This window comes from Pterocles gutturalis, unplaced genomic scaffold, assembly GCF_000699245.1.
Source record: "Pterocles gutturalis isolate BGI_N339 unplaced genomic scaffold, ASM69924v1 scaffold10880, whole genome shotgun sequence".
In the NCBI taxonomy this organism is placed as follows: domain Eukaryota; kingdom Metazoa; phylum Chordata; class Aves; order Pterocliformes; family Pteroclidae; genus Pterocles; species Pterocles gutturalis.
Genome location: NW_010145950.1, coordinates 22,358 through 37,171, shown reverse-complemented (window position 1 = coordinate 37,171; position 14,814 = coordinate 22,358). Strand labels below are relative to the sequence as shown.

General features: G+C 47.3%; 1 protein-coding gene across 1 annotated transcript in view; it reads left to right on the top strand.

The window, feature by feature from the left end:
* Positions 1–1,733: 1,733 nt before the first annotated feature.
* DRD3 (dopamine receptor D3) overlaps positions 1,734–14,814 on the top strand; it is a 13,716-nt gene continuing 635 nt past the window's right edge. The window contains exons 1-5 of the mRNA XM_010085544.1: positions 1,734–2,017; positions 10,425–10,537; positions 11,757–11,899; positions 12,937–13,133; positions 14,027–14,366. Of these exons, the coding sequence (XP_010083846.1) occupies positions 1,736–2,017; positions 10,425–10,537; positions 11,757–11,899; positions 12,937–13,133; positions 14,027–14,366 (1,075 nt within the window). The 5' untranslated portion in view covers positions 1,734–1,735. The remainder of the gene's footprint in view (positions 2,018–10,424; positions 10,538–11,756; positions 11,900–12,936; positions 13,134–14,026; positions 14,367–14,814) is intronic.

The window sequence follows — 14,814 nt, the reverse complement described above, 5'->3', positions numbered from 1 at the left end:
TTTAGGGTGTAAGGGGCATGAGAGGCAGGGCAGGAAACCTGCAGGTAACCTGTGTAATGCAGTGTCTTAAGCCTTTTGGTAATATCGTGTGTGATGTTTTGTTCATTCCCTGGCATGGCTTTGCTTATAAGCCAGGCGGCTGGTTGGTGTAGTTTTTTTCCAGTACCACAGAACTAGCCTTTTACGGCCCCAGACAGAACAGGTTTCCCCGAGCAGAAGCTGTGTCAGTGCAAGGGACACTGCAAAATGAGTCCTGTCTTTGGGTGGCTGAAGCTGAACTATTTTATGAATGGTCCTGGACTTGGCAACAGTGCTTATGCTACAGGAAGTCCTTCAGACCCAGTGGAAGGCTTAACTTCTTTGTCAAGGGCAGGCCGAAAATAGAGAAGGAAAGACAAGCACAGGCACCTTCAAACAGAACACAGGCCATAAGAAATTGTTTCAGCCCTGTCCTGAGGGATCTGTGTTCACGTGAGAGAGGGAAGTTCAGTTTCCATCTCATTCAGCCCTTGTCCTCTCCCAGCTACAAACCAGTAGGAGCAAGGGGCACGCGTTTTAAAGATACATATATGCCAGGGGCAGGGGGCTTGAGCAATTTATACTTATCATATAGCTACTCTTCTAGAATTGTGTGTATCAGAGATGCTGCTGTTCACGGGGCGAGGTGAAACAAGGACTAATATTTATACCATTGGCAATGCAACGTTTTGTCTTTGACTTTCGTACCTGTCACACTGATGATGAGTTCAGCAATGGGAGCACTAGCAAACGAAAGAAAAAAATAGGATACAAGTGATTAAATGTCACAGAACAACCCTGGGACAGCAGCCTTCATATTCATGGAAAAAAAGTCATCCTCCTTCTAAATCAGGAAAGGGTAGATTCCTGAGCACAATCACAAACCCATTGTAAGAAAGAGAAATTCAGAGCACCCTGCAAGCATCCTGCCATTATTTCATCCCAAATGACAAGTTGATTTGCTCTTCAGCATAAGAAGCACATCTTCTGGCCAAGGCATGGAAAACCCAGAGCACAATATGGATGAAATGGGGGCAGCACTGACAGTCAAGCTTTGGCAAGGCAGGCAGGCCTGAAGTGGAGAGTTAGTTGAACAGAAGGCCTGGGACAGAAACCTGTCACAGAAAAGAGTCATTCAGTAGGTGGTGCTTATTGCCAGGCAGCCAGGGTTCAAGAGGCTACTTGAGCATTGCAGGTGCAATCTCTCTGTCAGGCTGCCGAGCACTCCGGTGCGTGAAGTTATTGAAGACATTTTTGGACAAGGGAAGGAGGAGGGTACTTCCCAGAAGAAAAGATGCTAGGTCTAAGCTTCTGGGGAAGCCCTGGTTTGGGTAACTGCATTGGGTCTTCCTTAGCACCACAACTGTTGTCTTTCACACTGTGCTCTTGCCCGCCTGACTTGTACTGTGCTGTGCCTTTCGTGCATCTTAAAACCATTGCCACTTTCCATACAGCTGCATTGGTGGGTAAGACGCACCTCTCACATGCACAGGGGAGGTGAGATCTTGCATTCTCCTCTTGGTTTAGATTCAGTGAAAAACAAAACAGGCCAAGCAAGGCTTTAAGCAAAGCTCTGCCTATATATCAGCAGAAAAAAGACCTCTATAGTTGGCTTGAAGTAGTATTCATGAAGGTCATACATCATCCACAAAAGGCGCTGTTCTCCAGCATTACTGTGATTTTTCAGTCATCTCTTTGTCTTTGCAGCAGCATGCCCATGGCACTCTTCACAAGAACCAGCAGCCATCCTAACACCACCGACCCCATTCCCTGTGGGGCAGATAACAGTACAGAGCCTGGCCTGCCACACTCACATGCCTACTACGCCCTCTGCTACTGCATCCTGATTTTGGCCATCGTCTTTGGGAATGTGCTGGTTTGCTTGGCCGTGCTGAGGGAACGCACCTTGCAAACCACAACAAACTACCTCGTGGTGAGCCTGGCGGTGGCGGACTTGCTGGTGGCTACTTTGGTGATGCCATGGGTGGTGTACCTGGAGGTGAGTACGTCTTAGGGAAGATTAGCAGAACTGAAGCACAGTACAAGCTCACCAGTGTTAGTGCACATGCTCAGGATAGGCCAGCTCTGGTACAGATAAAGTCAATTCACATTTTAACCCCCCAGCTAGCTCTGGGACACTTGTAGGGTGGGTAGCAGGTGTCACACAGGTGGCCCTTATAGGCTGGACACATGCTGGACAAAGGTACCACAGTCCCACCTGGCAGCAGGTACCTTGAGCCTTGCTCTTCCTGGCAGAGCACGGCCTCTTTAAGCTTGAATGGCAGCTGGGCCACAGCCAGTAATGTAGATTGTGGGTTCTGATGTGCTAATACCACTTTCAGCTGAGCATCCTTGAAGCTGACTCCATCAGCCAGAAGGGTTGCCAGTGAGCACTGTGATGATTCAGGAATGGTGGTGGAGGCAACTGGGTGGAAATACCTTACAGGAACTCATCTTAGAGTCCAGATCAATCCCTGCTCCCGCTGGCCACAAAAAAAGCAAGGGCAGTCAAATCCTCATCTCCTGCAGAGTTTAAGAGCCTTAACGTCCATGATGCTAGGTCAGCTCCCAGCAACATTCCCCAAGCAGGCTGACAAAGAGATGAAGCTGAAGAACATGCTCCAAAATCTCTTTAAGTCATGCAAGGATTTTCAAAATAACTTCAAAGGAGTCATCAAGCCCTCAGGGTCTTATTCTCCATTTCCTTGATCTTTGCACGTTGTCCAGTGTAAAAATGTACTGGCATGACCGTGCACAGTATGGACAACACCATCAGATACAGGGCAGCAAAGATGGAAACCAAATTCCCCACTCCCCACTGTGGCAAAATTCTGAATTACTGAAGCCATTCCTGGGACAAATATTTTTATTAAAGTAAATACATGAAGGTATGCTACAACTGAATATGAATATGAAGAATATGAGAAAAAAACTTCTTCACAGTGAGGGTGACAGAGCCCTGGAACAGGCTGCCCAGAGAGGTTGTGGAGTCTCCTTCTCTGGAGACATTCAAAGCCCGCCTGGATGCGTTCCTGTGTGATCTGATCTAGGTGTCCTGCTCCGGCAGGGGGATTGGACTAGATGATCTTTCGAGGTCCCTTCCAATCTCTAACATTCTGTGATTCTGTGTGACGTTTTTTATTTGTTCACTTCAGCATTTTTACACAAATTCACAAAAATTGGTAGGTCTAGAAAAATTAGAGTGAACATCTATCAGCCATAAGCTTTCAGCTGAGCCCTGGTACCCTGTTCTCATGCTAACAGAGACAGAATAAGCCTCCGAGACATGGTCTCGATGAAGCCTCCTGCTCTTTTTGTAAGGAGCAAGCTGGGATCAGGCTGAAGGGTAGAGTAAATATTCTGTTGGCAGCTGCCCACCTTTGGCTGACCTCTTTCCCGCAAAACGAAGCAGAAGCAGAGAGGGATTTTGACTTGTGCATATGGACCGCACAGTGCGTGAACAGAAAGTAGGACAAGACAGGACAGCACCGGCAAATGTCAGACCTGCTACGTGGGTACGAGGAGATTTGGTCAAGTAGCGGGGGACTGGCAGTGGCGTACAGCCCTCCTCTGTCACCGTGAGATGTTGCATAGGCAACACAGCTCTAAGCCTTGGCTCCCAGCCTAGACATTTCCCTGGTGTCAATCCAAACCACTCTCCCAAACTGTGCCCACAAGGCTACAATTAAGAGAAATTAAGGGTTTGCTCTGTGTATAAGCATTATTAATAAGGGCATTGATGGTTAATTATTTATGTACAGCATCGCTGTGGAGTACCATGATACTGCATGTGTGATCATGTTCCTAATGAAGTCAGTAGCAACATTTAGACTAGTCTGTGTGGAACAGTCCTGGCGCTGGCCTGCAGGATGTGTACAGCTCACTTGTGTTAGATTAAATGCTTAAAAAGCAAGGAATAAGTGTGTGTGTGGGAAGCCATCCCAGCAAGACATAATTAGACTCTGCAAGTCGATTGCAACTGAAAAATATTACTAAAAGTAAAATTTTATTTCAGACGGGAATAGTCCATCATTCCCATCTTTAATGAAATCACAATATGCTTTGCATTGGAAAAGACTTAGCACTTGCTCTTGCTGTGGACAGGGTGGGACAGAGGCACATCGGTGAATCAGCAGTACTGTGGTCACGATTTGTGAGCACAACAATAGGTCAGTTCCCTGCTTGTGTTTGTAGATCCATTCAAGATTCATCTCCATTTGTGGAGCTTGGATAATCAAAGTACCTGGTCCAAGAGTCACACAAACAACAGGGAGAAGAACCCACATGCATCCCAAATTCAATCTACCACTCCCAGCACTGCACAGAATCTCCTAGGCTGTAGGACTCCAGCAAGACTAAGATTTAAAAAACAGTCCAAAAAGCCCCAAAGCTGTTTAGATATTTGCTGCTGTTTATGGATCAGCGATGCTACTAATGAAGCAGAAATGGCATCATGCTTCAGTACACTATGGGCCTGGAAATTGCCAAGAAATCATTCAGTCCCCAAAACCATGTATGGTACCTATTAATCTACCGAATGTTTGCCAAACCAGACATCTGAGACCTGGCCATTATTTATGGAGAAGCTAAAGGTGGGCGAATACCTCAGATTTAAATGTCCCTTGTGAACTTTGTGCTTTACACTCAACTTTTAGAGCCATCTGTGACCTGGACCTTATCCATGAAATCTGTAATTTTATCAATCATGCAGACCAGAACTGTCTCTTTCTGAGAAGTCTTTTGGGATGGCTGTAACAGAACAACAGTAGGAACATTTTATAACCTCAAAATACTCATCTCCACGTAATGAAGTTCCTGGCACAAAAGTGCTATTCAGGACTATGTCTGGCAATCTTCTGAGGTCAACGGGTAGGTTTTAATATACCAGTACTGCTACCCCAGTTCTTTACTGACCTCTGATGCTGTGGCTGACACAACTGCTGAAGCTCACCAAGGTTTCTAAGACAGTGGCATTACAGTATCCTGCCCATTGGTGTTTGATGGCATTGGTCCTGGGTTAAGCTGAGACAGAGTTAACTTTCTTCATAATAGCTAGCAAGAGGCTGTGTTTTGGATTTGTGCTCAGAAGAAAGCTGATAAAAAGTGATGTTTATGTAGCTGCCAAGGTCTTTCAGCTTCTCTGGCTGGTTGCAGACCGGAGGAGCTGGGAGGGAGCACAGCCCCAGTTACTAGCCCAGGATTTGATCTTAGGTTCAGGATTGAGACCCAAAGTGGACAATAATCTGTTCCAAAACATAAATGTCGTGCCTACTATATAGGTGAGGACCTTCTGGAAGATTGTCCCTTTTTGGTTCCACATTTCTTTTGCTCCGGATCATCTCACTCTAGGTGGTCGCTCTCCCAAGGCAGAAAACCCATCACAATATTAAACACCATCATGCCTTCTAGTCATTGTATAAATGAAGGAGGACGTGTAGCAGCATGGCCTAGAGCATCCTTCTCAGTCTTCTCACAACATCTGGTTCTACCTCCAAAGGGAAAAAAGCTTCAGAAGTTGATTGTCACTGAGGTCCAGTCTGCAGTTCTGTTCAGAGCGTGCAAGAGCAATGCTGTCTCCTCTTCTGTGGCTCTCACACCGGAGCAGCAAGACCTCTTTGGTCTCAAGGAGCTCGCCAGGCTACCATCAAAGTGGGGATAGACAACTGAGTTACTGCAGCTCAGCAGTTTGCCACTTGTCAGCAAGCCTGACCACATGCATGCTCTTAGTTACTCCTGCCGTGCAAAAACATAAGCAGCTATTTCACAGCTGCAGGGAGCTAACAGCACCCCTAAGAAGAATGCTTTCTTAAACACAAAGTGCTTAATGAGCATGCTTAGAAGCACCACCACTTACATGCCTGGCATCACCTGATATGACTTTGTCCTCATACATCCCATAGGGCATCATCATACGTATCTGATTTACGGAGATGGTTTTGTTTATTTTTAAGGTATCAGGAGAGTGATGGATTTGAATAAGTTTATGAATGCAAAATGATTTAAAAAAAACAACTGGAAGACTTCCTATAGGGTTAGAAAGTTAAAAATAATAATACTGCAATTTTGTGGATAAAGCAGACTGGTCACCAAGAAAGATGAGGTGAGAACCTGACCTGAAAAATCTATAGGGATAGGGAGCTTTAGCATTAGGCTATAGTCTTAAGGGAGTTTTAGCATTGTCTTTGACAGAGCCAGGATTTCATCCTGGAGTCTTATTCCCACTTCTGCCACACACGCACTGAGTGGTAATGAGAGATTGTGTCAGCTCATGTCTCTGTGGTTTGCTCTCTTCAGCTGTAAGAGGATCATATTTGACCATCCACCTCATACAGGCAGTTGTGAGAATTCATTCAATTAATACCTGTGATGTGCTTTGAGATTCCTGGACAAAAGGCACCAGAGGGATAAAGAACAGGTACCCTGCCAGCACATAAAACCCAGAAATGCACACTAGCAAGTTCTAGCTGTGGCAGCAAAGATGAGCAGAACAGAGCAATAAAAGAAAGAGCAGAAATAGAATTTTAAAAATTTATGAATTATGCCTACAATAAAAAGGCTCTTCTTCATCATTAAATTCAGGAATTGATTATGGGTTCACATGCCCCACAGGTAAATATGAACTACTTCACCAACTTCAGCAGAGCTACTCCCCATTTTAGAAGTTGTGGCTGGTGGAAGTGAGGAAGGGTTTTAAGTCCAAATGCTTTGATCTGTCAAGCATCTTCTTAATACAAGCTACAGCTTGGTATGCAGGTGGTGTGATCTGAATGCATCATCCTGAGGGGGTTCACTTCAATGCCATTCCCACCACCACGTTCTTCAGTTTTAATGGTTCACATTCGTGGGCTTAGCGTTTTGAATGTGCTCAGGACCTTGGAAACTCCCTCCATTAAGTGCTTGCACATCTGCTGGGCTAGCGGCAGCTGGCTTTCATGCGAACACCTGGCACCAGCTCCTGGTGAAATGTTCTTCAGACTCCACAGATCACACAGATACTGCATTGCATTTTGCTGCAGACTACAGAAACACCCCTTACTGGATGCCACTGCAAAGACGTGGTCAAGCAGATCTCAAAATCTATAACTCAAGCAAAAACAGTGTGGGGGTTTCTCTGAGAGCTGAACCTACCTATTAAGGTCCTTAATTTCAGAGGGACAGTCTTTAGTTTGCATGTCCTGTAGCCTGCCTAATTGTGCAGAAAAGCTCCAAGGGTTTGGTTTTTTGGTGGTTTTTTTTTTTCCTTTTCTTGCTTTTTTTAAAAGGAAACAAAAGAGCCCCAAAAGTATCAGAGAAGCAAAGATGAAAGCACAGTTCCCTGCTGCATTTTCCAAAACAATTCCCATTTCCCTCCCCTGTGTTCATTTAGAGTCAGGGGGTCTAACTGAAGACTGCCTCATTTGGTACCTGACTTCTGACACATAGCAGCTGGGTCCAGCAGAGAACGCCCTAAAGACACAGCTCACCTCAGCGAGTTGCGGTGTCCATGCCGGGGAATGCTGGCACAATCAAAACCACTTAAATTTCTCTGGATTATTTCTTAAACAACTCTGGAAACAACTCCCACAGAGTGAATTCTGTGTTTATGCAAGTGCTTCTCTCTGCAGGCAATCACATCCTTCCTAGACACCGACACTTGCTGCAGGGTTGACCCACTGCCTCAGAAGCCAAGCTTACTTGTGGCACCTTCTCCAGCCTGATCTGGGATGGGTATTTCTGAGTGGGTCTTGAAAACCTCCAAGGATGGAGCCTGCACGGACTCACCAAGCAACCAGCTCCACTGTACCTGGCTCCACTGCCTCACTGTCCTCACGGGCAGAAAGTTTACCTTCATGACCAGTTTGCACCTTCCTACTTTCAGCTTATGCCTGTTGCCTCTTTTCCTCCCACCACACACTGCTGTGAAAACCCTGCCTCCATCTTCTCAGTAACCTGGCTCAAACTTTCTTAATAAGCTCCTACCAGGCACGAGGGCATGGCTGTTAGTCCCTGCCAATGCCAGCTCTTCTCCAGGCTGAACAATCCCTGTTCCCTGAGCTGCTCCTCACAGGACAAGTGCTCCAGCCCCCAGAGAATGTCTTGGTGGCCCTCCGGTGGACTCTCTCCCATTTATGAATGTTTTTCCTGTACTAGGGCCTCAAAACCAGATGCAGTACTCCAGATGTGGTCTAAATGCAGGCAGAGAGATCAGAAACTAATGCCAGATCTGGATAGCTTCTAAGGATCCAGCTGAACCAGCAGTATCTACGGGGTTGAAGGCTAAAATCCAGGCTCTCTCCAAGCAAGGACCTTCCTCCCTCCTTCTCTCCTACCACACCCTTCTCCAGCCAGGATAGCCTTAGATTTGCTGGACTCTTCCAATGAGCTTATCTGTTGGAGGGCAAGCTGTCTCCTTGTTCGTCTCATCCCAGCCCAGAGAAGAGCAGTGCCATACGGTCCTTGGAGCATATTGTTGTCAACTGAAAAGGTCATTGTCAAGAACATGTTGGCTGGGCCAAAGCATGCATTTCTCCATCAGAGAGATTGGCCACAGCTAAGCTTTCACAATTACACACTTAAGATTAACAATTCAGAACAACCATAACAAAAGCTCAACGTGGTAGCAAACCAAAACCCTTTATCTGAATAGCTTGTGACTTCTCACTCAGATCTAATAATCAAAAGCTGTATCTGAGATAAGAATCCAAACAGGGTTTTAGAGAAGCCTCAGGTCTCGGGTCTCTGTTTCATACATAAATGCATAAGATTCGCAGCATTTTTCCAGCTCACTGCCTGCAAGAAAACTCCAGCAGCTAAGCTGAGAAACACGTTCAGCCCTTAGATTTTCTCAGATAATCCTTAATCAAAGGATATACACAGTGATATCAAATTTAAATCAATTAATCATGGTAGGCCTTTAGGGAAGGGATAGCTGCTGTCTATTTCTTCACCCTGCCTCCCCCTATAAGAGTAACTAAAGGATTGAAATCAAGGTGTGGCTCCTTCTCCGTGACCTACCACTGTGTTATCCTGTGCACAACATAAGTGCCTCAGTTTCCCTCCGCACATCACCATGGTCATGAACTCGTCTAGCTGTTGAGATACTTGGAGGAGAGCACCTTCTTATAGAATGATAGAATGATGGAATGCTTTGGGTTGGAAAGGAGCTTAAAGGTCTTCAAGTTCCAACCCCCCTGCCATGGACAGGGACACCTCCCACTAGCCCAGGTTGCTCAAAGCCTCATCCAGCCTGGCCTTGAACCCCTCCAGGGATGGGGCATCCACAGCTTCCCTGGGCAACCTGTTCCTCACCACCCTCACACTAAAAAATTTCTTCCTAATATCTATTCTAAATCTGCCCTCTTTCAGCTTAAAATGTTACCCCTCGTCCTCTCACTACACTCCCTGATACAGAGTGCCTCCCCATCTCTCCTGTAGCCCCCTGCAGGTACTGGCAGGCTGCTATAAGGTCCTCCTGGAGCCTTCTCTTCTCCAGGCTGAACAACCCCAGTTCTCTCAGCCTGTCCTTATATGGGAGGTGCTCCAGCCCTCTGAGCATCTTTGTGGCCCTCCTCTGGACTCACTCCAACAGGTCCATGTCCTTCCTGTGCCGAGGACTCCAGAGCTGGATGCAGTACTCCAGGTGGGGTCTCACAAGGGAGGGGGAGAATCCCCTCCCCCAACTGGCTGGTCACGCTTCTTTTGATGCAGCCCAGGACACGGTTGGCTTTCTGGGCTGCAAGCAAATATTGCCAGGTTAGGTTGAGCTTCTCATCAGCCAACACCCCCAAGTCCTTCTCTTCAGGGCTGCTCTCAATCCATTCTCCTCCTAGTCTGTATTTGTGCTTGGGATTGCCTTGACCCACATTCAGGACCTTGCATTTGGACTTGTTGAGCTTCATGGGGTTGGCATGGGCCCCTCTCTCTAGCCTGTCAAGGTCCCTCTGGGTGGCATCCCTTCCCTCCAGTGTGCTGACCGCGCCACACAGCTTGGTGTCATTGGCTAAGTTGTTGAGGGTGCACTCGATCCCACTGTCCATGTCTCCCACAAAGATGTTAAACAACTGGTTCCACTACTGATCCCTGTGGAATGCCACTTGTCAACAGTGTCCACTAGGGCATTGAGCCATTGACCACAACTCTCTGAGTGCAATCATCCAGCCAATTCCTTATGCCCCGAGTGATCCTTCTGTCAAATCCATGTCTCTCCAAGTTAGAGACAAGGATGTCATGTGGGACAGTGCCAAAGGCTTTACACAAGTCCAGGTAGATGATGTCCGTTGCTCTTCCCTTACCTTACCTACCAAGGCTATAACTCCATCATATGTACTCCTTATTATGTAACTTATCAGGATATAATACTCCTTATTATGTAATTTATCAGGACTCAGTGCAGAGCAAGGCTGACAGTTTTGTGGTTGCTCGTGCAGGTAACCGGAGGAGTCTGGAATTTCAGCCGCATCTGTTGTGATATCTTTGTCACCATGGATGTAATGATGTGCACAGCCAGCATTTTAAACCTCTGCGCTATCAGCATCGACAGGTGAGAGCCAACAGCATCCAGGGGGATAGTCCAGAGATATGGGTTGGCTCTGTAGGCCAGCGTGGCAGGGACAAGGAAGTGGAGTTTGCACAGGCAGCATTGGGGTGTTCAGGAACACAAACCTCCCTGCAAGTCTGTCACTGCCACTACTGCTATTAATGTGGTTCTGCCCACCATGTGCTAGAAAATATCTGCACTTAAGAGCAGAGATGCACAAGCAATAAAACATCACCAGCAGATAGTTAACCACATTTTCACGCTATTTGAAGGCAGGAACCAGAATTGGTCATCTAATTCCTGTTGAGCCTCAAAGAGGGTTTCTCCTTCTGGAGACTTCACTCATGAAGTTTTAATAAACAAAATCCTGCCATATACGTAGGGGGCGGGGTGAAGATTATTGCTGTATAGTCTTCAGCCTTGCCCTGTTCTTCTGCATCTTAAAACTGAGCCTATTTTGAGCAATGCTGAGGGCTGGGAGCCAAGACCTCAGCACACATGGTACTGTTAGGACCGAGGAGTGAGAGAAGGAAAAAACACTGCATGCTGTACCTTTGTAGCATGTGGGAAAAGGGTAATTGTATGAAGCAGGTCTCGATGCTGGGTTGGTTCAGTGTTCCTCCATGGGAATCTTTACCCCTGTTTCATTTTGTCTCTGTCTGTAAGGAGCAGCCCCCAGGCTATCCTAAAGACAAGGCTCCTGTGCCTTCCAAGTCCTGGCCTTGCTGAGCTGCATCCCCTGGGGCACCCCAGGAGCCAAAGGCCCTGGACACCTGCCCGTGGGCAATCCTCTGGCTCTCAGTGAGGCCGACACCAGGGCAGGCAGCTGAGGCGCAGCAGGCTGTGGTTGCTCCAGAGGCTGCTTTTTCCCAGCAGTGAACATATAACCTTAGGGGCTTAAGGGACGGGGGTTTCCTGGGGTTTCTAGATCCATCTGGTATCCCAAATCTTGTAGCTTCACAATGCTTTCAGTTCTGCAGAGTGTTTCTCTGCTGTGCTGCCAACTAAATCTGGTTTCCTCTGTTCCTCCCCGCAACGCCCCACTTACCATTTCTACAAACTGCTGATCCCATCATCTGATCTGATCTCCTTTCCTCTTCCATTTCTTCACCACATTCACCATCATGTTCCCTATGTGGCTTTCATTTCTCCTTTTAAAACCCGGTCCTCTTCCTCCCTCCATTCTTACCTCTCCTCTTTCTGGAGCTGGTTTGGTCCACAGATACACTGCAGTGGTGAAACCAGTTCAGTACCAGTACGGCACTGGGCAGAGCTCCTGCAGGAGGGTCTCTCTCATGATTGTGACAGTCTGGATGCTGGCGTTTGCAGTGTCGTGCCCTCTTCTCTTCGGCTTCAACACCACAGGTAGGTGACATCCTGAACAATAGCACGCAGGGAGGTGTTGGAAATGGAGCTGCCTGGTGCATGTCCAGGGGTCCTGCAGACTTTCCAAGTCACAGGGAATTTTAAGGAACTGGAAAGCACACCACAAAGGGTGAGAAAAATCACCAGTGCTGTGATGTACTCTTGTCTGTTGAACTTGCCACTTGCTCAGACAGACACTGACTATCGCTCTGAGGACAGACCTGCCTGCTTTACTGCCAAATCAATGCTCATCAAAGTGTCCAGGTCTACAGATCCCTCCAATCACTCTGCACATGTAGAGCAAATGTCCAGCCGTGGAGCACATCCAGCACATGCACACATCAGACTTACTGCATCTTGCCACTATAAACAGGTCTAGACACACAGTTTTAAATCTGGTACGGGACACATTTCTAAACAGCAAGGATGGCATATTGGTGCTGCTTGTGAGAAACCTCCTTCCCGTCTAACTGGCTGGATGCTTCCTCACCTAGAGGAAGCTCTCTTCCTTAAGGAGAGCAAACAGTTTATCCTCCTCCTTGGAAGCAGGTTGGTCTTTCTCCTTCCCCTCATCTAGGGCAGCCCATTCTCCCTGGAGGCAGAGGCGGAGGGGAGCCTTCCTCCCTCCTGAGCCACAGGCAGGCGTCCTCTGCTCCCCATCCAACCTCTATGCAGTGCTTGAGGGGAGAAGGGGACAGGGGGAGGTAAGTGCTGCTGTCCCCCACTGCCTGGTCCAGACGGATGGGGGTGAAGGCACACCTCTGCATCCAGACAGCTCAGAGGAAAAGGAGAAGGGGTGAAAGGAGGAAGAATCCTCTGAGAAAGGATGGGAATAGGCATGAGAGGAGAGGGCAGAAAAGCAAGCAGATGCTTTTGTTGCAATTTGCAACAGCAGAGATATGAGATACTTGCACTCCTAGACAGCCTTTGACCCCTGACCAGCTTTCGACTTGCTTTGCCAATGCACCAGAGCCTCCTTGCACTAAACTGAAGCAGCTCAGCCACTCCTCTCTCTCTTTCTCTCTTCTCCTCCCCAGGGGATCCCAGTGTCTGTTCCATATCCAACCCCAGTTTCATCATCTACTCCTCTTTGGTGTCTTTCTACCTCCCCTTCATGGTGACCCTGCTGCTCTATGTCCGGATTTACCTCGTGCTAAGAGAAAGGCAAAAGAAGCGAACCCTCACCCGGCAGGGCAGCCACAGCGCCAGCACCAAACCGTGTTATGCACACAAAGTAAGAGCCACATGAATGCAGTAGGAGCTGTCGAAAAGGACAGGGCATGCATCATCTCTTCTCTTCAAAGGGTCAAAGCGTAGAACAGAAAGCATAAAGAAGGGACATGGCATGTTTTCATCCCATCCCTCACTCGTACATCATGATATTTGAGATGCAGAAGCTCCAGTTAAATCTTTTTTCAGCCCTCTAGAAAGAGGATGCTCCCTGTGTATCTCTGTCCTCTAGAACCAGGCAACTAGAAAAGAGCACAGCCTACTTCAATATCTCTTCAGAGTAGGGCTTTCTCAGCCCTGCAGAACTCTGGCTAATTTCTTCATTTATTGATTTTAATGTCTTCATTTACTGATTTTTTGCTTTATGAAGCTTCATTCTCAGAACCTCACAGGCTTAACCTAGATTATTTAAAAAAAAAACCAGCCCTCTTCACCTGACAGATTTAAGAGGTCAGAATTCTCGTGATGCACGGAGCATTTGTTCCACTGACCTTTCTAGATGAAATGTCTGCAACCATGGGAACAGGCACAATGGTTTGAAAGGGATTACCTTGTCACGCATATCCGCTTGTTTTACCCATTTCCTCACAGTGAAGCTACATTTTAAAAGGGTGGGGATGTTGAGGGGAGCAGGGCCAACGCAAAAATACAAGTGAAAGGTTAGCAGAGCAGGTGTTCTGGCTCTTCTTGTTCTCATGCTTCTCCTTGGTGGGATGGAGGCAGAGAGCTGTCCCGTGCTGGTTCACCCCTCTGATAAACCCAGGTCAGTCCAGAGGCTATGGTGCAAACCTACGAAGAAAGTGGGGCTAAGGATGACTCCTACAACTCTCCTCATCATCCTTTGACACAGTGAACAGTGCATGGTTTCCAGTTCCTCTGTGGCATCTTCTTTTTCAGGAACACATGGAGAGAAAAGCTTTGCCGAACAGATGCCAAAGCACCTTTCCCCCCTGTCTCCCACTCAAATGCTCAGGCCAGGAGATGTCCACTAAAAGGAAGTTGCTGACTGTCTTCAGCCTGCAGCGGTACTGCAGCTTCTGCCGTGAGGCATCCCTCACCAAGACACCAGGGACAACACAACACAGCAGGCTGGAAGAGAAGAGTACGAAGCCAGGACTGGAGGTGCGGAGGCTCGGTGATGGCAGAACCATCAGCTCTTTGAAGCTGGCACACCAGCAGCCCCGGCTGATCCAGCTTCGGGAGAGAAAGGCTACACAGATGCTAGCTATCGTCTTGGGTGAGTGAGAGCCTCTCTGTCTAGTGGAGTGCAAGGGTTGATAGTTTGGGAGTGGCAAGAGCAAGGAATCTCCTAATACAGTATTGAGATTAAAAAAAAATGTAAGCCAGGCCCAGACTTCAGCTGTCACTGCTCCACAAACTCAGGAGAGACAGGAGTGGGAGATTTTGGAATCTAGGGTAATACTCTCAAATGCTGAGAGCCAAGTATGTTAGTGGTTTATTTGCTATGTTTTGTCACCTTTTTGCTTTAAATCAGAGGCCAACAAGCCATGCTAGAGGGAGCAGCAGCCAACACCTTTGCTTTCCCTTTTCCTTCCCTTTCCCTTTATTTTTTTATTATTATTATTATTATAAAGCTGGAACAATCCTAAGTTTCCATACATGCAGTAGCTCTTAGGTCCCATTACAGAAGGGGAAACTGAGGCAAGGAGCAGCAGAAGAACCAG